Genomic DNA, 23123 nt, shown 5'->3' with positions numbered 1-23123 from the left:
TATTATGATGATTATAGGATCGTAAACGAGCCAACTTTTTCAATAAATAATCTTTTTTTTTCTGGATATTGATATTCTTATCAGCAAAAACGTACTTGAAAAATCTATCGTCATTTCCAATAATATTGTTTTGAGATGAAGCAACATCAGCGTCTACATTCGAGTAGTTGTGATTGTCATGATTATCGGAATTCAAGTGGTTCAAGTCTCTAAAAAGACCATCAAAATCCTCGGAGACGTTGCTTTGTGGAAGCAGATTTGAGGCCAGCATGGAATTTAATAAATAAGGGAAAATGCCCAATTGACTGTTGTCTGATTCAGTGCGACGAGGTTGATTGTTTTGGTTAGCATTGGGATCAGTGCTGTTGTTGTCGTCTTGGTTGGAGAAAAAGTCGCCGAAAAAGTTATTTTGAAGATCGCTGTCAGGACCATTGGGGTTGTTAGAAGTGGGACTTTCGTCTTCATCGCCATTGAAATTGGTTAGCTGGGTAGTCCTCTCTGTATTTGCGCCTGGGCTGGCAGTGAAACTCTGAGCCCCTAGTAATCTGAGACTGTGAACGTAGCCATGCTCTGGGTTGTTGCGACCACCAGACCCACCAGAGTCGCTGGCGTTGTCGTCGCTGAAACCACCACCAAATTCTCCAGGACGAATGCTGTCTGAAGATCGCAGGCTGTTGCCACGACGGTTGCTGTATGGAAGAGAGCTGCCATTGGTGCTGCTGCTGTCTGAGGGCCCACGTCCAGAACCAGCGCCGGTGTTCTGGCCCAGGGACACCACCCTCCTGTCGACGTTGATGAAAGTTAAGAGGCACTCGAATCTTAGCCTATGGTTCTCATCCTGTTCTTTGGTCACATTCAGAAACATCTCCTGCTCTGTCGTCTTTTCCAGCTCCTCTTCAGCTTCTTCTCCTGCGTTTTCTGCCGCCCATTCCGGCAGTCCACCTGATATCCGGGATTTCCGGCTTATGCATCAAACCGCAGAGCGAAATTCGGTCCATTTGACGTTCAATTTTCACTCTCAACTCTCCACCACTTTTCTGTTCCAGCTATCGTCAATGGTATCTCTCAGTCCTTAGGAGGTGTAACAGATCTTGTTCCATACTCACTGTTCTGTGCTTCACGTCAAAGCTCTCCTAGATAGATAATGCTGTATGTATCTCTTCTGCTCGTCACACACAATTCTTCTTGCCGACCAATGCACACATTACTAATCTTCCTTTGATTAACCGTTCCCAGCTTCTACATCGATGATCTTCCTGTCTATTTTCCCTATCCCAAAATATACCCTGAACAGTACAAATATATCTGTGATTTGAAAAAAGTCCTTGATGTTGGTGGCCATGCTGTGCTTGAGATGCCTTCGGGCACTGGAAAGACAATTTCCCTATTAGCAGTCACTGTCGCTCACCAGATGCACTACTCTGAACATCGAAAAATCGTCTATTGCTCACGTACCATGTCGGAAATTGAAAAGGCTCTAGTCGAATTGCACAACTTGATGAAGTACAGAGAAAGCGAGCTAGGCTACGCCGAGCAATTCCTAGGTCTAGGCCTAACATCAAGAAAAAATCTATGTTTGCATCCAACAATCAAGAACGAAAGAAAGGGCACAGTTGTCGATGAGAAATGCAGAAGACTAACAAATGGCCAAAACAAGAAAAAAATTGAAAATGGAGATCTAGATGTCTCTCTCTGTTCTTTCCATGAAAATATGAACAGCATTGATCCAGGAAACTACATCCCCTCAGGCATTTACTCATTTGATTCTCTATTGAACTACTGTCAAGAAAGAAAAACATGCCCTTACTTTACTGTTCGTCGTATGATCCCCTTTTGTAACATAATCATCTATTCATACCACTACCTACTAGATCCAAAAATTTCTGAAAGAGTCTCAAAAGAACTATCAAAGGATAGCATCGTCATATTCGATGAGGGTCACAACATTGACAACGTCTGCATTGAAGCCCTATCGCTAGACATAACAAATGACACTCTAAAGAGAGCTACAAGAGCCGCTAATGGTCTTAGTAAAGCAGTTATAGAAATTGAGAAAAATGACTCAAAAAAATTGCAAGATGAATATGATCAACTACTAGCCGGCCTAACTCAATCAAATAACGAAAAAAATAACACTGTTCCCTTGTCAACTGACTTGATACGAAAAGAGTTTCCAGGAACAATCATGAAGGGAAAATACTTCCTTTCATTTATGAAAAGATTTTTGGCCTATATCAAAGTTAGAATGAAAATTCTAAACACCATCTGTGAATCAACAGAATCCTTTTTAATCCACTTGAAACAACTAACCTTTATTGATAGAAAACCCTTGAAATACTGCTCAGAAAGACTATCCCTACTTGTAAGAAACTTGGAATTAAACAATATCGAAGACTACACCGCCCTTAAAGATATTGCTACTTTTGCCACCTTGGTTTCTACCTATGAAAAGGGCTTCCAACTAATCATAGAACCCTTTGAAACTGATGAAGCAAAAGTCCCCAATCCTGTTCTACACTTTGCTTGTCTTGATGCCTCAATTGCTATGAAACCGGTTTTTCAAAAATTCTCTTCTGTTATAATAACATCTGGAACAATATCCCCTCTCGACATGTACCCAAGAATGCTTGATTTTGAAACTGTTCTACAAAAATCTTACTCAATGACTTTGGCAAAAAAAACTTTCTTACCCCTAATTGTAACAAAAGGCTCAGACCAAGTAGCCATATCTTCAAGATTTGAAATCAGAAATGATCTAAGTATCATTAGAAACTATGGCTCATTACTAGTTGAATTTTCCCAAATCACACCAGATGGCTTGGTAGTCTTTTTTCCTTCATATCTTTACATGGAAAGTATCATATCAATGTGGCAAAGCATGGGTATTCTTGATGAAGTTTGGAAATACAAATTAATACTAGTCGAGACTCCAGATGCACAGGAAACTGCTCTAGCCCTACAAACTTATAGAACCGCTTGCTCAAATGGTAGAGGTGCAGTCTTGTTTTCTGTTGCTCGAGGAAAAGTGTCCGAGGGAATTGATTTCGATCATCATTACGGAAGAACCGTTTTATTAATTGGAATTCCATTTCAGTATACTGAATCTAGAATTTTAAAAGCTAGATTAGAATTTCTAAGAGACAATTTTCAAATTAGAGAAAATGATTTTCTTTCTTTTGATGCGATGAGACATGGCGCCCAATGCCTTGGTAGAGTATTAAGAGGAAAGGATGACTATGGAGTAATGGTATTAGCAGACCGTAGATTTTCTAGAAAGCGAAATCAACTTCCCACTTGGATTTTGCAAAGACTATCCGATGCTGAAACAAACTTATCTACAGATATGGCTATATCTCATGCTAAACAGTTTTTCAGAGAACAAGCCCAACCTATGGATCCAAAAGACCAAGAAGGTATCTCTGTTTGGAATTATGATCAATTGCTTGATTACCAAAAGTTACAGAGAAGAGAAGCGGGAATTGATTCAGATGGAGATTTTAATATGGATGAACTTGAGTTATTACCAGATGAGGGATTGACAAAAGAAGAACAATTGGCATTAGCAGACATTTAGTCGATTTTTTTTTAAAATAAAAGAATATCTATTGATAATTGAACAGAAATATTGACTTGTGTTATTTTGTTTTATATAAAAATATTTAGTGTATCTATAAGTATTTGAATAAAAACTCTTTGTTTATATATAACTATTAATCGTTTTAGATCCCACCTCGCAGATAAAAACAACAATAAAGCAAAGGAATAAAAAATTGCAAACAAAAACTTATAAATGACGTTCTGTATCTTATTTTCGCTTCCACAATCTCAACACACTGAGCTCTTCCCACCCACATTTTCGGAATATCACTTTTTCCACTTGCAATTTTCTCTCTTTCATCTGTTTGTACACATCATCTGGCTTGTTTCGAGCACAGAACAATATATAGGCAACCCCATTGTCGGCGAGAATATCATGCAAATTGTCCAACAACTTTGCTGTCACTATCATTCCATCGTCACCTCCATTCAACGCCATATCTAGCCATGCACCACTGTCTTGGTCAATGTTGCTTTGTCCATTAATTGTGGGAATCTCGCTGTTGGCTGATGGCACATATGGTGGATTGAAAACCAACAAATCCACTGAATTGTTCACCACACACGATGTCAAACTGCATTGCACTGAATCCATCACACAATTCAGTCTTGAGATACCGCTCTTTTCTAAATTCAACTCACTGGTCTTAAGCGATGTTTCACAGGCATAAGAATTCAAGTCTGTTGTCAAGTATATTGCAAATTGATTAGGAAAAATTGAATTTTGTATAAAGGATGTTATCACACCAGATCCTGTTCCAATTTCCATAACTAGGGGAGGACTGGCTTTTTTCTTGCAATCAAACAATATGTGATTCAAAAACAGCTTTTGTTCCTCCAAGCAGTCAAGAAGCAAAAACGTATCTTCGGCAGGCTCGTATATCCTGTTGAAATCGGCTATCACCTCTGGAGTTGGCAACATGGTCTGACCTACACTTTCCCTTTAAGCATCTGTTGCTACCACCGCCATCCAGCACAAACACCAAAAGCAGCACTTTAACACAAAAATTCCACTGCTTCTTTTGAAAAAAAAAAGAACTTTCAGCAGTTATCTATCCGCATCCGCGCCACGGTTGAGCACCGGGCATTTCCGTGGTGCTTTTGCTGCTTTTGCTGGATGGAGCCAGTGTAACTCCTGTGAACAATACCATCGCTGCGTTTGCATGGAAAAAAGGAGGATTACGGTTTGAAATACTTGTATTATAAAATATACAGCTGGCTTATTGCATAATAAGCAATTACTTTGATAACTATCAATGGTGTTTAGCGAAATACATATTCGTCATAGCCTAACCTTTATCTTCTTCGTTATTCGTTCTTCTTCCCTTGCTCTTGAACCTTCTGTTTTCCTGAAACTCTCTGGTTTTTCTGATAGCATCACCGTAGGCTCTTTCAGTAGAATCGTGAAGAGTTAAAATAGCATCTCTATCAACGTCTTCTTTAGGTATCTTCATATCAATCACACTTTCAATACGATGCAACAATTCAATATCATATTGAGTTACAAGCGATATTGATTTGCCACTTTTTCCAGCTCTCGCAGTTCTGCCCACTCTGTGAATGTATGCCTTTGAATCTGTAGGAATATCATAATTTATCACTAGATCAACCAGCGGAATATCCAAACCTCTTGCTGCAACATCCGTTGCAAATAAAATGAGTTTAGCACCACTTTTGAATTTGTTCAAGGCCCCAATTCTTTGAGTTTGTGTCAATTGACCATGTAATGGTATGGCAGAAAATCCCAAACTTCTACACAAAAGGGAAGAACGCTGAGCGTGTGCACAGGTTCTTGTAAACACTATTATTGACTTTCCAATGTTCTCATTCAATAAGTATATTAAATATGTGTTTTTTTGTGAAGATGGACAAATAATTAACCTTTGAATCAACGTGTCAACTGTAGAGTATTTATCGGAAATCATAACTTTAACTGGATTGTGTAACGACGCTCTTTGTAATTTTTCTAATTTTGTTGTCATTGTAGCAGAAAATAAAAATGTTCTTCTTTTATTTGGTATCACTCTCAATATAGTATCAATGGCAGGCCCAAACTCTAACTCTAGCAATCTATCAGCTTCATCCATTATTAAATACTGCAACGATTTTAAAGAAAATCCTTTTGTGTTTTCTAAATGATCAACCAATCTACCGGGAGTAGCTATGATTACATGAGGTTTTTTCATCAACTGGATCGATTGATCAACCATAGGCATTCCTCCCACTATACAACATGATCTCAAGCCCATATCACTACCCAAGGCATCAAACGTTTCCTTTATTTGAAACGCTAATTCTCTTGTTGGTGCTAATACACATGCAAAATATGAGGTTCTGGCATGCCATAGTGCTTGCAAAATGGGAATAGCAAATGCTGCTGTTTTTCCTGACCCAGTTTGAGCCAACCCAATTATATCGTTGCCTTCTAAAGCAGGAGGAATAGATTCAATTTGAATTGGTGTTGGTTTCTTGAAATTTAACTTTTCACACGCTTCCAACAATTCTGGTATTAAATTTAAATCAGAAAACGATTCAATATTTGGTTTACTATTATTTTCTTTCTCTTCCTTTTCTTCCTTTTCTTCCTTTTCTTCCTTTTCTTCCTTTTCTTCCTTTTCTTCTTTTTCCACTTTCTCTACTACTCCCTTGTGCTTTTGCTTTTGCTTTTGCTTTATTTTGTCTTTATTCGTATCATTATTCTCATTACTGATAGTTCCTAAATGCGGTTCACTTTGTTTTTTTTCTTGTTTTTTCCTATAATTCTTTTTGATTTTCTCAGCTAATTCCAAAACAGACTCATTATTTCTTCTTATTTTTTTAGTTTTCTTGACATTTCTATCTTTTTTACTAATTCTGGATACTGCCAAAGACATTTTATTCAAGTACTGTTGCAGAATAATTGAAAATTTGTTGAAAGAAAAAAAAAAAAATTCTTTTTCAACCATTCCGTGATCCGCGGAAACTTTAATCATTCACCGGAAGTTTTTGAGAAAACAATTAAACAATAAATCTATAATTTGTTCTAGCCAAAACTATTGTCTAACTAATTTCTATCAAAATGGAAACTGAATCAAGACCTAAAATTCAAAATAAAGCTCCTGCTCCTATTCAAATATCAGCCGAGAAGATTGTCTTGGAATCATATCAAATCCAAGATAACTCTTTGAGAAAACCAAACATTAAAATCATTGATGAGGAAGAACTATTGGAGCATCAAGGAAGAAAGAGAAAGGAGTATGAAGAGGCCTTAAGAAGAAATTATCAAAATATCAACCAATGGTTACGATATGCTGAATTTGAAATTCAGCAGAATCAATTTGAAAGAGCCAGGTCGATTTTTGAAAGAGCTTTAGTATATAATCAAAAGAATCAGGTAAAAATCTGGATTCGTTATATTAATTTTGAGCTAAAATTTAAGAATATAAACCATGCCAGAAATTTAATGGATCGATCGGTTTATATTTTACCAATGGAAGATAAATTATGGTTTAATTATTTGAAAATTGAAGAGAATTTAAAAGAGATTTCTAATTGCATTAAGATTTTTGAAAAGTGGTTAACATATAACCCAAGCTATTACGCATGGGATGCCTATATTGATCTATTAAAAAGGAATGGCAATATCAATGATTCTAAAAATAAAAATAAAAATAAAAATGAAAATGAAAATAATACTAATTATTATAAGATTAGACAGATTTTTAGTCGATATCTATTGAAATTTTCTGACACCCAAACCTGGTTAAAATGGATAGAGTTTGAAAAAAGCTTTGGAACAATCGAATCAATTCGAAAAATTTTTGAAATATCTATTGACTCAATATTGAAATTAAATAACAACGACTTTAATTCAATTGATGAAAATTTACTAATAGATTTTGCAGAATGGGAAGCCTCACAAAATGAAATTAAAAGGTCAAGAGCAATCTATGAATTTGGGTTATTATATTTGAGTGAAAATAAAAACAGACTCTTATTTGATAATTTTACAAAATTTGAGAAAAAGTTTGGGAATAAAGAACAAATAGAAAAGTCCATTATTTTAAAAAGAAAAAAAAAATACGAGTTAATTTTAGAAAAGGATAAAACTGATTATGATACTTGGTGGCTATATATAAAAATAATTGAAGAGTTATATTCTAATCTTTCAATTTCTGAGAATGTAGAAAAAATTAGAAAAGTGTTTGATGATTGTGTTAAGTGCACTCCAAAAGTTGTGCAGAAAGATTACTGGAGAAGATATATATTCATATGGATCAAATACATTTTTTGGGAGGAATTGAACTTTGCAAATATTAGTAAAGTGCGGGAGCTTTTCAAAAGGATTTTGAAGATTATACCTCATAAAAAGTTTACTTTTGCTAAAATCTGGATACTAAATGCTAAATTTGAAATAAGGCAAAACGATATTGGCAAAGCACGAAAATTATTTGGTATGGCAATTGGAATGTGTTCCAAACCCAAATTATTTAAAGAATATATATCAATTGAAATAAAACTAAAAGAATTTGATAGAGTGAGAAAAATTTATGAAAAATTCTTAGAAAGTTATCCTGGATTAATTAATATATGGAATGAGTACGCTGAATTCGAAAGCAATTTAGATGATATTGAGAGGTCAAGAAAGATTTATGAAATTGCCATAAACTTGCCAAGATTCTCATTGTCTTCATCAAATACAAGCAACAATGCCCAATTAATTGAGATTAAACAGTTCTGGAAAAAGTATATTGATTTCGAGTATGAACAGAATCAATTTACAAAAAGTATTGAACTTTTTGAAAAATTTCTTGCAAACTCAGGGTATGATGTCAAGGTGTGGATTGAATATGCAAATTTTGAGTTAACCATTCCTACCGAAGAACAATTATTGCAGTATCAAAATGGTGAAGATGATCAGGATGAGATTGAAATTGAGATTACAGAAATCCAGTTAAACAATGCAAGAAGAATTTTTGAAGAAGCTTTAAAATACTATCGAGACAACGAAATGAAGGAGAAAAGATCAATTGTAATGGAAGCCTTTAAAGACTTTGAAGAGGAAAACGGAACAAAAGAATCATTTGAAACACTAAAGAAAAGAATGCCTATGATAGTAAGGAAAATTAACAAGGTTGAAAATAAAAAATATTCTAAAGAGTATATTGATTATATTTTCCCTGATGACGCCAAAAAGAGCATTTCTCTTAATGGAATATTGGCAAAGGCCAAACAATGGAAAATGGCTCAACATACCTAACTGAGAAAATAAATTTAAATATGTTGAATAATAAGAGAATCATCTAAAAAAATAAGAACCATTAAATTCATTGTGCTGAAATTGATGGTGACGAAGATTCAAGAACTGAATAAATTGAGAAACGAGGGTACAACCAGATCCGGTTGTAGTTGTGCCAGATTCGGAAAAGAACATTTCAATGTGTGCAACTCTATGTAATTCTATGCTTACTAAACGTCATCACACCACAGGCACACCAGTGCACCATGCTGCGTATGTATACAGTGCGTTATTGTGCATTTTGCGTCTCGCCTGATGCCGAAACCATACTTACCACCATCTGTGTTTGTAACATCTACACACACTCTCATCCTTATTTGCTGTTTTGTTTGGATATTTTGCACTCTCTCCAATTTTCTTAAAATCCCTTGCTCTATACGCTCTACACATATACATCTTTATACCTAGTGCAAATGTTTGACCGGAAGGTTGTTACTCTCTAATGTCTGTACACCAATCGCAGGATAGCTCGATAGCCTTGCTAAAAGGAAGTTTGTGTGCAATCAATGGATGTATCTGGTACCATGTGTCTGATGGCATTTTACAGTGATTTTGTTGATTAGACCTGTGCTGAACAACTGTTACTTTCTGCTCACTGTCTGCAGTAGCAGGTCTGGCATCCGACGCCAACAGCAATAAATAGTATGTTATTTGTTTGTTTATCATGTTATGCCAATAGCCAACTTACGAGTGAGATATTGAAATCAAATCTGGAGATATCAGCTATTTTTTCAGATTCCACCCTCGAAATTATGTTTGTTTTTCCCTCGAAATCATCAGATTGAACAATGTATCGATTTTTATAAAGATTGAACGATGTATCGATTTTTATTCAGATTGAACCATCAAATCAAAACACTTGTCCAAATCATTGGTTCAGGTTATCTGCCCAATTTGGCATTCAGGTGAGATGTAAACATAGCATGGTCACTTTTGCCTCCGATTTTTGTGCAATTAAATTGATATAAATATCACTGATTCTGCTTTGATTGATTGATTTCTGATAATATATAATCAGCATAGTTTTACCACCTCTGGTACTTCTAGTAGCTATAGTACTTCTAGTAGCTATAGTACTTCCAGTAGCTATAGTACTTCCAGTAGCTATAGTACTTCTAATTTTCATAACTTTGGTAATCTTCATAATCTTTATCACATTCCTAAGCTTTATAAACTTCAGAAACTTCATATCTTTTATATTAGTTGCATTAGTTGCATTGATTGTAATATTTGTAATGTTTTCCAACAATAGTATTAGGAAATATTCATCGCCCTCACCACCCTCACCACCCTCACCACTCTCACCATTCTCACCAATCTCACCATTCTTACTACTCTCACCAGTCCCAACAACAACCAACAACAGCTCCATCAATACAATTCATGATAGCACTAACATTAATAGTAATTGCTTGGCTAGCACAGATGGTTATGGTGTCGGTAATTTTGGTGGTTCCAGTATAGATACTGGCAATATCAATTTCAATAGTGGCAAAGTTGACAGTAACAAATATAGTAGTATTTTTAATACCCGTTCTAATGGTAATCGTTTTGGTAATGGTATTTATAATAGTCTTTATAATGGTCTTTCTAATAACATTGGTATTGGTAATGATCATTTTAATTTGATTTCTAATAATGAAGCTGCTGATACTGCTAGTGATGTTGTTGATGACAATCTTGTCAAATATAGTAATAGCATATATCATTATCTTGTTGATAGTGATGATGATAACAATAATAATAATAACAATAATTATAATTATGTCGATGTCAACAACAACACAAACACAGATAATAATGGCAACAATATTGGCAATGGCGACAATCGAATTATTTATAATAATATCAGGAATATGAATTTGACCATCAACAACAATCAGTTCAGTGGTAGTTTCAATGCTGGTGTCAATGCTGGTGTCAATGCTGGTGTCAATGCTGGTGTCAATGCTGGTGTCAATGCTGGTGTCAATGCTGGTGTCAATGCTGATAGCATTGTTGTAACTCACAATCCAGGATGTTTTGGACCATTTAATAAATCACATCAGTTATGTCTGTGCAAGCTAGACAAACAGAATGACCATTATCTTGAAATCATCTTAAAATATATCTACTCATTAGCCCAGTTCAAATCGTTTAATGATCCAGCAGCATTCGTTTATTGCAGAAAAGACATTCAAATCCATCTCAATCACAAGATCTATTATTGTGCTCAAGAATTGTCAAATATGTTGAGTGAGTATGTTCAGGAGCTCTCTAACAACCCAATAATTCAACAAAAGCATCGTTTTGTGGTTGATTGCATTCGTGACATACACATATTTGAGCAAATGAAGCTAGAGAGTTATCGTACAATCGGCAAGATGTATCATCAATCACTAGCACAACATTTGAACAAGATGTTCAAAAATAACAATACCATTTTCAAAATGTGTGCACAAGGCACAAAAAACTCAACAAGTACATCAAGCCAACAAGAGGAACATGCAAATCAACAACAACAATTCCAAAATCAAACTCAAAAAGAACATGAATATCTTCAACAGATTCAGGCTGGATTCGAAAAATATCAAAATGATCAATTATCTCAAGAAAATCAAGGTCAACAAGATCAAGATCTAAACCAAAATCAAAAAGATCAATATGAAATATATCAGAATCAACAAAATCAAGATCAAGGTCAACAATGTCAACAAGATCAAAATCTCAGCAATTGGAGATTTTATAACAAGTAATAAAAGACCTAACCAGTTTCTCTATCTTATCATGTCATTTTAATATTATCTTTATTTTAATTTTTTTTCTTTGTCACTACCTTATCTATCTTGTGATTTTACCTATTTTAACATTTTATTTTTATCATTGCTTTTTCCAACCACTTTATCTATTCTATTACTTCCCAACACTTTCTAATAAATATTTTTTTTTTATGTATATTTGTAGATCTATTGGTTATAAGATAATAGTATATTACTAACACTGTTCATAGCGATATTTGCAGTTTAATATATTGTGAAAAATTCGTAGGAGAATGCTTTTGCTGCAACTCACTACATCAAACAGAGAAGTGATCGTTAAACCAATCACAATAACAATAACAATCACAGTCACTTCCTCTGACACACAAACAAACCACAGCGTGCACACTAGCCATGGAAACTTTGTAGCACGCTATTATTGGTGTTGATACTGTGGCGTTTATAACAAAAGCCCAGACCCTGCGTAGCGAAAATAGGTCGACAGGACCCAGTCAGAACTCCCTAAGAAAAATAAATTTGTTTCACTAGCACAAACTCAGGTAATATTCCAGTATTTAGCTCAGTCAATCGGTAGTTTAATATAGTGCAGATCAACAAAATTTCCAACTGGGCTAGATGCATCGCATAGTACTAGAGATACAAGAGATAGGTATATGCTCAGCACAGCAATATTAGAACATGTATATTTATAATTGTGTTAAAATAAGATTTTTGGCAATTATCATTGAAGTGGAAAAAGGTAAGATTATTTATAAGAAACCAAATATATGTCCAGCAATTATATTGTTTTGAATCATACCAATGGTGATTTATTGATTTGCTAAATAGTAAAACTATACATTATATATGCACTATATTTGATATGTGTCAGTACCATGGTGTGCACGCAAACTTTAACCGGCTTTTGAGTCTGTGTTTAGGTTCCCGTCAACACCCGAACCAGATATACTTTCAACATCTGGTCACGCGACCATTTCCTTCTCACTTTCTATTTATGTTTCTTCTTTTCTCCTTTATATTATAATATACCTAACTATTGGAAATATTGGACTTAATACCTCTTACAAACTTGACAAGATCCAAAATACACCTAATTATTGGTTGTTTTTGACCCAATCTTTAGTCAAAAAAATACTTAACTGAATAACAGATTACATCCATCAATATGTCTTCCAATATGCTCTTTGGTTTTAGAAGATATATAAATACGTCAAGAATTGTCTTCTATCCTTTCCATTCATCTGAATCTGCATTGGCAAAATAATAGCTACTTTGACTCACTTTACACAATGGATATTAATCAACTGTTTTGGAGACAGTATCACAACAATAATTCAAATAAAGCTGAAGTAATACCATCACGAAAATATCCCATAACAAGCTTCCTATTGAGTTTGTCAATATGATATTCAATCAATTGTCAATGGATATATTGTGGTTGTTCAGCTTATCAAACAGAAATGTGATTACATTTGCAGCATCATCATTACTATTCAGAGATGTATTACTAACCAATCTGCCTATTATCAATGAACAACAATTTTTTAAGATTCGCTTCGATCATCCCGCATCTATTTGAGTCCAATATATTTAGCTTTTGCACAGTTTGGAGAATGTATTTTGAACAACTAGATGAAACAAGAAGCTTTGATATTCTCTACCAACTAACAAAGAGTGCAAACAAAATAGAACATTTTCAGGTCTTTGTTAATGCTTTCAAGTCGCTTAAAAACACAAAATTGACTTGTATTAGTAACATTGCAGAGCTGATATTAAATAACTCAAAATATTTAAAGAATACCACCATTTACCTTGGATGTCCAGACTGGTCTCGTTTGCCAGGAGTCTTGAAATCATCTCATACTAAACTTCATGATTCACATACAACCGACTATCATCATTTTAATAATTCAATTCGTTGTCTTTATGAAAGCTTCATTGAAATAAATTCAAATGATTGTTTCTATTTTTTTACATTTACTAATAGCATCATTCATGAATTTGCTTTAAAAACTATGGCATCTTTTTTTACAGATATATTCAAACTTATTCAGGACTACCCAGATGTAATTGGAAATGCTGATAAACTATTTAATCTAAAGAGGTTAACAGTATTCTATAAACACAGAAAAATAACTCAATATCTAGACAATTTGGTCAATCTAGAATATTTGGATTTATCAAATAATTGGCCAATTGAGAGGTTTGAAAACTTAGATATGCTAACAAATTTAAAAAAATTATTATATAACGATATCTCAGATTTTGAAAATCTAGACAATTTTGAGAATCTGAACAATATGTTAAATCCGTATTATTCTGGTTTATCATTTAGGCGCAGTATTAGGAAGATTCAAAATTTAGATGCTTTGGTTAATCTCAAAACTCTTAACTTGTCTAACAATCGTATCACCAAAATTGGAGGATTGTCGAAATTAACTAAATTGAAGGATTGTCGAAATTAACTAAATTGAATGAATTAGATCTTAATCAGAATTTGATTGTTAAAATCGAAAATTTGCTCACTTTGGTTCATTTAAATAAATTAAACTTACTGAATAACAAAGTTTCTGAAATTCCAAATATGTCAAAACTAAAAAATTTGGAAGCTATTATTTTGGAAGATTATAGGACCATTCAAAAAATGAAAAATGTTAAAAAATTCCTACAATCGATTTATGATAAATTGAGTAATCCTGATCAGTCCCCAAATAAAATGATTCACAACTGTCAACCACCAGTCAGGATGTTTAGATAGTTATCTTCAATTTCAACTAAATGTGAAGCTTAGTTAGATTGGTACCATGCTACCTGAGAAGAATTTTTAAATAAAATACATTTTGTTTCATTTTTATTTGACAGCAACTATATTTATTAAAAGAGAGTAATTTCTTAACTTAGAAAACTGATATGGCTTCCATCAGTGGTAAAAATCATATCTTTTTGCACTACAGAAGATACCTTCGATGTTCGTGTGGAATGGGTCGTGCGAGTGTGAAGGGCAGTGAACAGTTCAAGAAGGGGCTAAATAGAAGCTGCAGGTGTCATGGGATGTGTACATGTGAATGACGCAAGAGCAGAAAATGATATGTGGGATGTAGGATGTTAAACACAAGTAGTGACACAGAGCTGAAATAGAACTGGAGACGTAGGGCTCTACACGGGCTGTATTAGACCACTCGGCCATCAGCAGCAGAATCAGCTGAACAGCGATCGCTGTAAAGCCAGTACTTGAAACCAGCAAACAATGTGAGCTGCATTGGAGAGAGATGGTGGTTTCAGTGTGTTTGCGGTGGAGAAAACACTAATATAATGCTTCAAGAGCTTTGAAAATAAAAACTGGTTGAAAATATAGATTTTTACATACATCTCCATCTTGTTTTTGTTTTGTAGGTGCTGCCTATCTCTCTGCTACCCTGCCGGTGGTTCTCTGCATAGTTTTTTATGTAGCTTAATCAATATATATCACAAAATTGACAGAGAAAACCTCCCCAAAGTAGTCCAATTTTTTGATCTGATAAAATGAAAAGGAGACTAACTGTAGGAATAACTTTGTATACACAAGAACTATTCAAAAGTAAATAGATTATATAACCACCTGACCGCATATTTCCGATCGTACGTTGATATAAATGCGGGTAAATAAACGGGAAATCAATATATCGATCGATTCGCTCCCTTATAGCCTTACAGCCTGATGTGTGTTGTATTTAACCAAGCTTCTTCTAAAGATGAATCAGTTCAGCAATAATGTTATTGCTGATCAAACTCATTTGCTAGATGAGAAGCTACGCACTGTGATATTGAACTGTCTTATCGACTCCAGAACAAACTTGGCAATCGCGAAAACAATTTGTTATGATGCCAATGATACAATCAGAAAACTCCAGGCAATAAGCTTTAACAATAATCTTCTCATTTCAAATATCAACTACTATCTAGATTTCATTAAAAACCAACTCAAACTATTAGAAAATGTTATTAATATGATCAGTTTTAAAATCAAAGATCGAATTATTAAAAATTTCAATGCAAACTATAGTAAATTAACCATTTTAAACAAAAATATGAATCATATTATAGACAATTTAAAGAATATTACAATAGAGAAGAATCTAATTGTAGATTCTAATGTGTCGATGGATCAAATTGATAAGAGGTATGAAAACGACATCAACAATACTGGTGATAATAGCAAAAAATTTGACACTTTATATGACTTTTTATCAATTGATGAAAATCTTAACAATATGAACTTTAGATATAATCAACTTAAAGAAAACAAAAAAAAAATAAAAAATTTATTGGAAGAATTGATTTTCAATAAAATCAATACAAAATTTAATGAATTTAATAATGTTTTCAAGAATATTGAAAACAAATTTAATATTATTTATCAAATAATATTAATCAAATTAAACGATCTTGACAATAATTCCACCGATTTCATTACTATCAATCCCAATAACAGTAATAATAATAGCAACAACAACAAGAACAACAACAAAATTGAAACACAAAATCAAAATAATATCATAGTAAATAACGATATAAATCGCACTTACGAAAACGAAATGGTCAATTTGTTACAATCAATGACCCATCATTATGATCAATGTCAAGAATGTTATAGAAATTTAGAATTATTTCAAAAAAACGATATATTTAACATGTCATTAAACGAATATGAATTACTTGAACTAATTGAGATTATCAGAGCAGATTCTTTAGAGGTTCCAAACGTTTTACAAGATCTAAATGAATTATCAATCAAAATTAAAAATGAAAATAAATTAGTAGAAAATATCAAAAAAGACCAAAAAATTGAAGAACCATCAAATATCGATTATCTCGACAACTTGATCAACAGCATATATGATACAAGCAATAACAATAACAATATTCCTACTGGGAATATTCAAACAGATAGAATCTCTTTAAATGATTTAAATTCAAAATTGAAAATCCTTTTAACTACAGAGATTAACTCATTATCTAAAAATCTAATTGAATTTAACGACAAAGACTTGAATAATAATTTTTTAGTTTTGATCAATAATTTAGATTCTCAGGATTTTACCCTTATTTTGAATAAATTGTTAAATAACGAAAACAGCAATACTAACAATGATAATAATACTAACGATAATAATAATATTTATAATTTAAAGGAATTAATTTCAACTCATTTATCTTTGATTTCCTTTTTATTCAATTTTAAAAAATCGTATTATTTACTTATATTGGAAATTAGAAGAAGAATTGACTTGAACAAAAGTTTACAAGATTTAATTGATCAATTTATCGACAACATTAATTTAATTGAAAAAGAAGATTCCACTTTTAAAAACGATTTTTTAGATAAGAATGGTCAGTTTATCCCAAGTAATTTATACTACTATGGTTATGTTAACAATGAGCAACCAGGTTACTCCAATAATAACGTCAGTAATAGTTTGACATACAGATTAAATAACAACATTAATGAAAATTTTGACAATAATAAAAAAACTCAGTCAATAACAAAATTACCCTATATTGAAATATACTCTCAATTTGAACCATTGCCCGAATTATCTGATGAAATAGTGAACATTGCACAAAATTGTTTGATTAAACTTGGAGAAGAAGAAAAAAATCTAAACTTACTTGTTCTACTGTAGTTATTGAATTTAGAAAAGAGCGGTATCTCAAGACTGAATTGTGTGATGGATTCAGTGCAATGCAGTTTGACATCGTGTGTGGTGAACAATTCAGTGGATTTGTTGGTTTTCAATCCACCATATGTGCCATCAGCCAACAGCGAGATTCCCACAATTAATGGACAAAGCAACATTGACCAAGACAGTGGTGCATGGCTAGATATGGCGTTGAATGGAGGTGACGATGGAATGATAGTGACAGCAAAGTTGTTGGACAATTTGCATGATATTCTCGCCGACAATGGGGTTGCCTATATATTGTTCTGTGCTCGAAACAAGCCAGATGATGTGTACAAACAGATGAAAGAGAGAAAATTGCAAGTGGAAAAAGTGATATTCCGAAAATGTGGGTGGGAAGAGCTCAGTGTGTTGAGATTGTGGAAGCGAAAATAAGATACTGATTTGTGAATGTGTATTTGATAATGTCAGAAATATACCTATATATATATAGATATTTAAAGAAAAATATGTACTCACCAACTATGATATAGTATATTAGAGCAAGTGAATTATTAGAAGTATACAGCTTCATTTATAAGTTTTTGTTTTTAATCTTTTCCTTTTCATTTCTTACTTGTTACGATGTTTTGGAATTTATATATTTAATAAAAAATTAAAATAATCAGGGCAAAGAAAACTCTGCATCCTTAAAGTACTCTTTTGCAATCAAAGCTGCAATGTTTGCACCACTTAAAGCAGAAGTTTCAAGAGTGCTAACAAGACTTTCCATAGAATTTAAATAGTATAAATTTTTATTAAATTTATTTTGGAAATCATCGAGTTTTTGAATTGGAGTTAGAATTGGAAAAGCCTTCCAATGTTTTGAGTAATAAAAATTAATGTTATTAATGTTTCTTGGGAAAAACAAAGGTAAAAGTTGGAATTTTGAAATGTAGTTTGGTGAAAATACTTTGTAAATATATTCTTCAGTTGCTGGAATATATTTGAGAATTTGAATTGAATAAAATTCAAACCCAATTGCTTCATCATCGAAATCTTCCTTATTTTGATAGTAATCTTCATCGGTTGAAAAACTTGGAATTGATAAAATAGTTGTAGGTATTTGAAAATCCCTTCTGTTAATCAAACCAAAAAATCTTGGATTATTTGGAGCTGACTTCTTTGAACTGAAAATAGTAACAAATAAATCTTTAAATTCAACGTATTGATGATCTGGATAAAAATTTTGAATAAAATTGGAATTAGATGTTTTATCATTTTCAAATTCCAAGTATTCTAAAGGAGAAGCAATAATAACTTTATCAAAAACTTCATTTTGAATTTTATTGATAGAATTATTTAAATAAGTCAATTTCAACTTATTATTTGGCAAAGAAATGTTTTGATAAAAGTTTTCAATATTTAAGACCTTAGTATCTAGAAATAAATCAGAAGTAGAATTTTGAATAAACTTTTCAAAGATTAGGTTATTGCCATTGGTTACATGATAGATTTTGTTGGCAGTTAAGGGAGATAAGCTGACCAATCCAACAAATGAATGAATTTGATTGATATTTTGAGCATAATTGCTTCTAATTACTGATTGACAGAATTGGAGTAAAAAATTTGAATTATCGATTTTTTTATAATTTTTCAAATAATCCAAAGTTGTTAAATTAGTTAATTCAATAAAATTTGTTGAATTCTTATCAATAATATGATTCAAACTATCAAAGGGAAATCCTGATTTATAGAAATATTCTATGAATTTTGAAATGACATCACTGAGTAAATATTTTAATTGAATATAGGAAAATAAACCAAATTTTCTTAAAAACTTTATACTGTTATAAAATTGGTTAGTTGAAGAATATTCCAAGTAGACAAACTTTTCAGGATCTGATGAATTGAAAATTCCAAACGAGTGATCAATTTTTGAATTATCCTCATCGATTGAAGCAGCTGTTGATAAATTGAAGATTTTAATTGCATTTGACAAAATCAAATTATCATTAGTGAAGATAGCCCCACCAATATCGACGGGGATATTATTAATAATGTCCAAGTCCTTGTCGATATAAGTGTAGTTTATTTTGAAGGCTCTGCCTCCAACATAATCATTTTTTTCAAAAATTTTAATATTATATGACAAGTGATCTAAATGGGTTGTGGAATTTGTGGAATTTGTAGCATTTGAGTTTAATGCTGATAAGAATTTGTTTAAATAATAAGCAGTTGATGAACCAGCAGCACCTGAACCAATAATTGCAATATTAATTGAGGGATTTGTTGAATTTATTTGGTGCTTTGAATTAATACCAACATTTTCATAGTTTAAATTAAATAAATCTTGATGGAAATTTGTGTTTTCAGTGGAGGAAAGTTTTGAATTTTGAGTATTGCGTCCCAAGGAAAAATTAAACAAAAATAGAAGTAATATTGAAAAATTAGACAAGAAATTAAATAAATTCATTGTGATTAAAGTAACAAATAACTTAATTTTGATAAAAGTATGGATCAATTATGAGTAATTCAAGATAAACAACAGAAGAAAACACACTTAATAATAGTTGCCTTCAAAATTGGATATCAATGATTTAAAGTTAACTTTCTTGCTCTAAACTAGCAGGAGTTTGCTAATAGAATCCACCAAAGTAACCCCTTGATATTAATCTTGAGTAAAGAAAGAAGTTAAAACAGAAGTTAAAGCAGAAATTATGATAATATATAGAAAGAAATTTCCAAAAAGAAATATGATATCAGAAGGAATCCATCAACAGTGGAGCTTCAACAAAGGAAGTAACCACCTCCCTTTCACTCCACTTTACGTTGCAATTAGCAATGATTTTCCAGGAAAAAATAGCACTGGCTATGGTTTAAATAATACCCAAAGCCATTGAACACAAACTATCAAAGGTTCCAGCTCAATCAACAGCATTTTTATCAATTTTTTACTCACAGGCAGCAAAAACAGCAAGTTGCACGTGAAATCACGTGTTAAGGAAATGTGCGTGTGAAAGTGCGTCTTAATTATATAATGCGTTAACACGCAATATCATGTATATCGTGCAGAGTGCACATACACGCAACTGTATGCAATTATATAATTATAATTAGATGTGCAGTAGAGTACGTTTAGTTGCGTTTTCTTAAAGCGGCATCCAACCACGAGCCGCACCCAAAAAGAAAAGAAGAAATCGAGCCGAAAGAAAGAAGCCTTTTCTTCCAATCACATACCTCCACCAGATTTCTCGATGATATCAAAGATTGCTGCTCAACGATTACTTGCTCGCAACACTTTTGGCTCTTTGTTGAATAGCTCAAGAAAGAGCTTTCTCAGGTTTTCCTCAGCTTCTGTTGCTGGGAACACAGATGGTGCCAGGCTTGTTAGTTTGAACTTATTCACCAAAAACGACTGTAGTCTATGTGAAAAAGCAAAGTTTGTTTTGAAAACCATTGAAGCTGACAATATGAAAGATAAAATACTCGGTGACAAAAATATTGAAATCAATTATATCGACATCACAAAAGAAGAAAACAAAAAATGGTTTGACGCCTATGTAAGTATTAATATTTTTTTACCAATTGTTGGACCTGTTTTACTAATACTCGATTTAATTTTTTCTAGTGTTTTGATATTCCAGTATTACATGTAGATAATTCTTTTAAAACCAAGTCTACAAAATTTATGCATCAGTTAGACTATAATGAAGTAATAAAATCAATTAATGAAATTTGAAATAGAAATTTGAAACCAATAAATATATTCAATTTTGAGACCTCCCCTGTTCATAAATAATAATATACAACTATAAATAATTGCAAATATAAATGTTGAAAACTCATAAAAAAAATGCATCTTTCAATCAAATATAGTTCTGTTATCCTCGATGTAATCAATTAACTTTTCTCTTTCCTTCTCGGTTCCATGATAATAGATTTTGTCAAATTCATCTATTAATTTATTCTGTTCACTTGTTGTTGGAATACTTCTATTATGAAAATCTTTATTATATTTTCTCAATTTCAATATTTTAGCAGCATTAATATGTCCTATTAGATTTTGAAGTTTATCGTGAAACACTCCACAAGCATTGCATAATTTTCGTTGACCATCTGGGCCACTTCTCCATTCTGGGGTTGATTTTATATCACATTGAACACAATATAATCCTTTATATATATCCGATATTTGTCCACAAATCAGCAATGATCTAGTGGCTCGATGGGTTCGAATATTTCTCTGTTTTTTTCCTCTGTTAATTCTGTAATTTGAAGGATTGTATGGTGGAATTACTTCTGCCAATTCATTATTTTTAAGTGAAGCAGCTATCGATATGTTTGATATCAAGTCTATATCTGAATATTTTAATGACTCATTTGAAGGGTAATATGTTCGAATTGTGTTATTTGATCTATTTCCGGGAAATGGGACAGTTATTGGTATACTTGATGTTGAATTTACATTTATATTGTTTGTTAACAAAGATGAATCATTTTTAGAAATAACAAAATTTTCCAATCTATAATCTTCCAAAGGAATAGGATATTTTTTACTAATACTCCAATATAAATAATTCATATGCTGGTTTTTAAAACTGTCTTTTGGACAATTTGAAATTAAAAAATGTCTATGGTAGTACAGATCATAGCCCATATGATTAATACAGTATTTATTTTCAGAGATATTATACCCCAAATCATTATTATTAGAATATTCAAAATAATTATTATGGCTTTCAGTATTACTATGATTCTCATTCAAATTTAAATTATTATTAAAATATAAATTAGCATCATTGTTATTATATCTATCATTAAAATCAGGATGACATATGTTATAATTACTATTCAAACAAAAATTTTTAGTTTCAGCATTTTTATTTCCATTATCATTTCTGTGAAAAACAGTGGAATTTTCTTGAGTTTTAAAGGGATGATTTAAAGAATTTTGAGCACTTCTTGGGATTTGGGTTCCTGAGTTATTATTACTATTGCAATTATTACTAATACCGGCTTCTATTGAGCTGTGTTTATGAAAATGTTCTTGATTGGCAGTTAAATCAGCTTGAGATAAAGAATTCATCCTTTCTATATTTTATTTTTATGCTGGGGAGTTTGTTTTTATGTTATCAAAATTATTAATTTCTTAATAAAGAGAGTACAATTTTACTTATTTTAAAAAAAAGTAAAAAATGAAATTAATAAATATAAATAAATATGAATAGATACGAATAGATAAATGAACAAATAAATAAAGATGGTGTGAATTAAAATAGATTTTTAATACAATTTTTTTTTTTTTTGGAACTCAAATTGTAATGGTGAATTTTTGTGTGATTTGACTTAAATTTATGTTGTTTTTTTTACAAAGCAAGCTAAATATTGTTCAAAGATCAAAATTAATATATACTGATTTTTAATATTTTTTACTTCTTAAATATATTTGGTTCATGGGCAAAATAAAATTTTTTTTCTTATTACTTTTTAAGTCATTAAAAAAGAATATGATAGAAAATTGCTGCAAATTTGTTCAATTACATTTATAGCCCATCTAGATCATACTTTAATGTATGTTAAAGTTTATGGTTAAAAGTCGATATGTCATTTTTCAATTTTTTTTTTGATTTGATTCGTATTTCTAATATTCATTCAATAGTTATGGCATAAAATGTGCTAATGGCTTTCAGTAACTTTTAATAAGAAATGTTGTGATATGGAAAAGCTTCGATGCTAGAAAATGTACAATCTTGGAGATTAATTCAGAAGTGGATGATATTCGAAACCCAGTAAAAGAAATAACGTTGTAAGCTTATTCTTGTAGCAACCAATGACAATAGCTATTTG

At 32.1% G+C, this 23123-nt stretch overlaps 12 protein-coding genes across 12 annotated transcripts; 8 read left to right on the top strand and 4 right to left on the bottom strand.

The window, feature by feature from the left end:
* Window positions 1–561: 561 nt before the first annotated feature.
* On the top strand, window positions 562–1219 carry ASCRUDRAFT_107656 (uncharacterized protein). Its single transcript, XM_020188695.1, has one exon. It carries the CDS (start codon window positions 651–653, stop codon window positions 1074–1076), a length of 426 nt encoding a protein of 141 aa, XP_020046173.1. The 5' UTR covers window positions 562–650; the 3' UTR covers window positions 1077–1219.
* RAD3 (TFIIH/NER complex ATP-dependent 5'-3' DNA helicase subunit RAD3) lies at window positions 1059–3655 on the top strand. The gene is made up of 2 exons (XM_020193629.1): window positions 1059–1149; window positions 1237–3655. The coding sequence occupies exons 1-2, from the start codon at window positions 1145–1147 to the stop codon at window positions 3572–3574; spliced, it is 2343 nt and encodes a 780-aa protein (XP_020046172.1). The 5' UTR covers window positions 1059–1144; the 3' UTR covers window positions 3575–3655.
* On the bottom strand, window positions 3626–4598 carry ASCRUDRAFT_76809 (uncharacterized protein). The gene has a single exon (XM_020193628.1). The coding sequence runs from the start codon at window positions 4517–4519 to the stop codon at window positions 3806–3808; it is 714 nt and encodes a 237-aa protein (XP_020046171.1). The 5' UTR covers window positions 4520–4598; the 3' UTR covers window positions 3626–3805.
* A 178-nt stretch (window positions 4599–4776) lies between these two features.
* RRP3 (RNA-dependent ATPase RRP3) lies at window positions 4777–6480 on the bottom strand. The gene has a single exon (XM_020193627.1). The coding sequence runs from the start codon at window positions 6468–6470 to the stop codon at window positions 4887–4889; it is 1584 nt and encodes a 527-aa protein (XP_020046170.1). The 5' UTR covers window positions 6471–6480; the 3' UTR covers window positions 4777–4886.
* A 162-nt stretch (window positions 6481–6642) lies between these two features.
* On the top strand, window positions 6643–8983 carry CLF1 (Clf1p). Its single transcript, XM_020193626.1, has one exon. The coding sequence runs from the start codon at window positions 6656–6658 to the stop codon at window positions 8834–8836; it is 2181 nt and encodes a 726-aa protein (XP_020046169.1). The 5' UTR covers window positions 6643–6655; the 3' UTR covers window positions 8837–8983.
* Window positions 8984–10110: 1127 nt separating this feature from the next.
* ASCRUDRAFT_87094 (uncharacterized protein) lies at window positions 10111–11610 on the top strand (the record flags this gene model as incomplete). Its single annotated transcript, XM_020194944.1, has 1 exon — window positions 10111–11610. One exon carries the CDS (start codon window positions 10111–10113, stop codon window positions 11608–11610), a length of 1500 nt encoding a protein of 499 aa, XP_020046168.1.
* Window positions 11611–12970: 1360 nt separating this feature from the next.
* ASCRUDRAFT_107621 (uncharacterized protein) lies at window positions 12971–14322 on the top strand. Its single transcript, XM_020188692.1, has one exon. It carries the CDS (start codon window positions 13164–13166, stop codon window positions 14097–14099), a length of 936 nt encoding a protein of 311 aa, XP_020046167.1. The 5' UTR covers window positions 12971–13163; the 3' UTR covers window positions 14100–14322.
* A 1006-nt stretch (window positions 14323–15328) lies between these two features.
* ASCRUDRAFT_76805 (uncharacterized protein) lies at window positions 15329–17465 on the top strand. The gene has a single exon (XM_020193625.1). It carries the CDS (start codon window positions 15366–15368, stop codon window positions 17295–17297), a length of 1932 nt encoding a protein of 643 aa, XP_020046166.1. The 5' UTR covers window positions 15329–15365; the 3' UTR covers window positions 17298–17465.
* On the top strand, window positions 17302–17956 carry ASCRUDRAFT_76804 (uncharacterized protein). Its single transcript, XM_020193624.1, has one exon. It carries the CDS (start codon window positions 17343–17345, stop codon window positions 17727–17729), a length of 387 nt encoding a protein of 128 aa, XP_020046165.1. The 5' UTR covers window positions 17302–17342; the 3' UTR covers window positions 17730–17956.
* A 2-nt stretch (window positions 17957–17958) lies between these two features.
* Window positions 17959–19749, bottom strand: ASCRUDRAFT_9071 (uncharacterized protein; the record flags this gene model as incomplete). Its single annotated transcript, XM_020195059.1, has 1 exon — window positions 17959–19749. One exon carries the CDS (start codon window positions 19747–19749, stop codon window positions 17959–17961), a length of 1791 nt encoding a protein of 596 aa, XP_020046164.1.
* A 781-nt stretch (window positions 19750–20530) lies between these two features.
* Window positions 20531–21015, top strand: MGP12 (Mgp12p; the record flags this gene model as incomplete). The annotated part of the gene is made up of 2 exons (XM_020190699.1): window positions 20531–20836; window positions 20905–21015. 2 exons carry the CDS (start codon window positions 20531–20533, stop codon window positions 21013–21015), a joined length of 417 nt encoding a protein of 138 aa, XP_020046163.1.
* A 123-nt stretch (window positions 21016–21138) lies between these two features.
* Window positions 21139–22362, bottom strand: ASCRUDRAFT_71353 (GATA-type transcription factor; the record flags this gene model as incomplete). The annotated part of the gene is made up of 1 exon (XM_020191922.1): window positions 21139–22362. The coding sequence occupies one exon, from the start codon at window positions 22360–22362 to the stop codon at window positions 21139–21141; it is 1224 nt and encodes a 407-aa protein (XP_020046162.1).
* Window positions 22363–23123: the final 761 nt, after the last annotated feature.

The sequence above is a fragment of the Ascoidea rubescens genome, assembly GCF_001661345.1.
Source record: "Ascoidea rubescens DSM 1968 unplaced genomic scaffold ASCRUscaffold_10, whole genome shotgun sequence".
Taxonomy (NCBI): Eukaryota; Fungi; Ascomycota; class Saccharomycetes; order Ascoideales; family Ascoideaceae; genus Ascoidea; species Ascoidea rubescens.
Note: the sequence above shows the minus strand (reverse complement) of the source record. Positions and strands in the feature narration are given on the sequence as shown.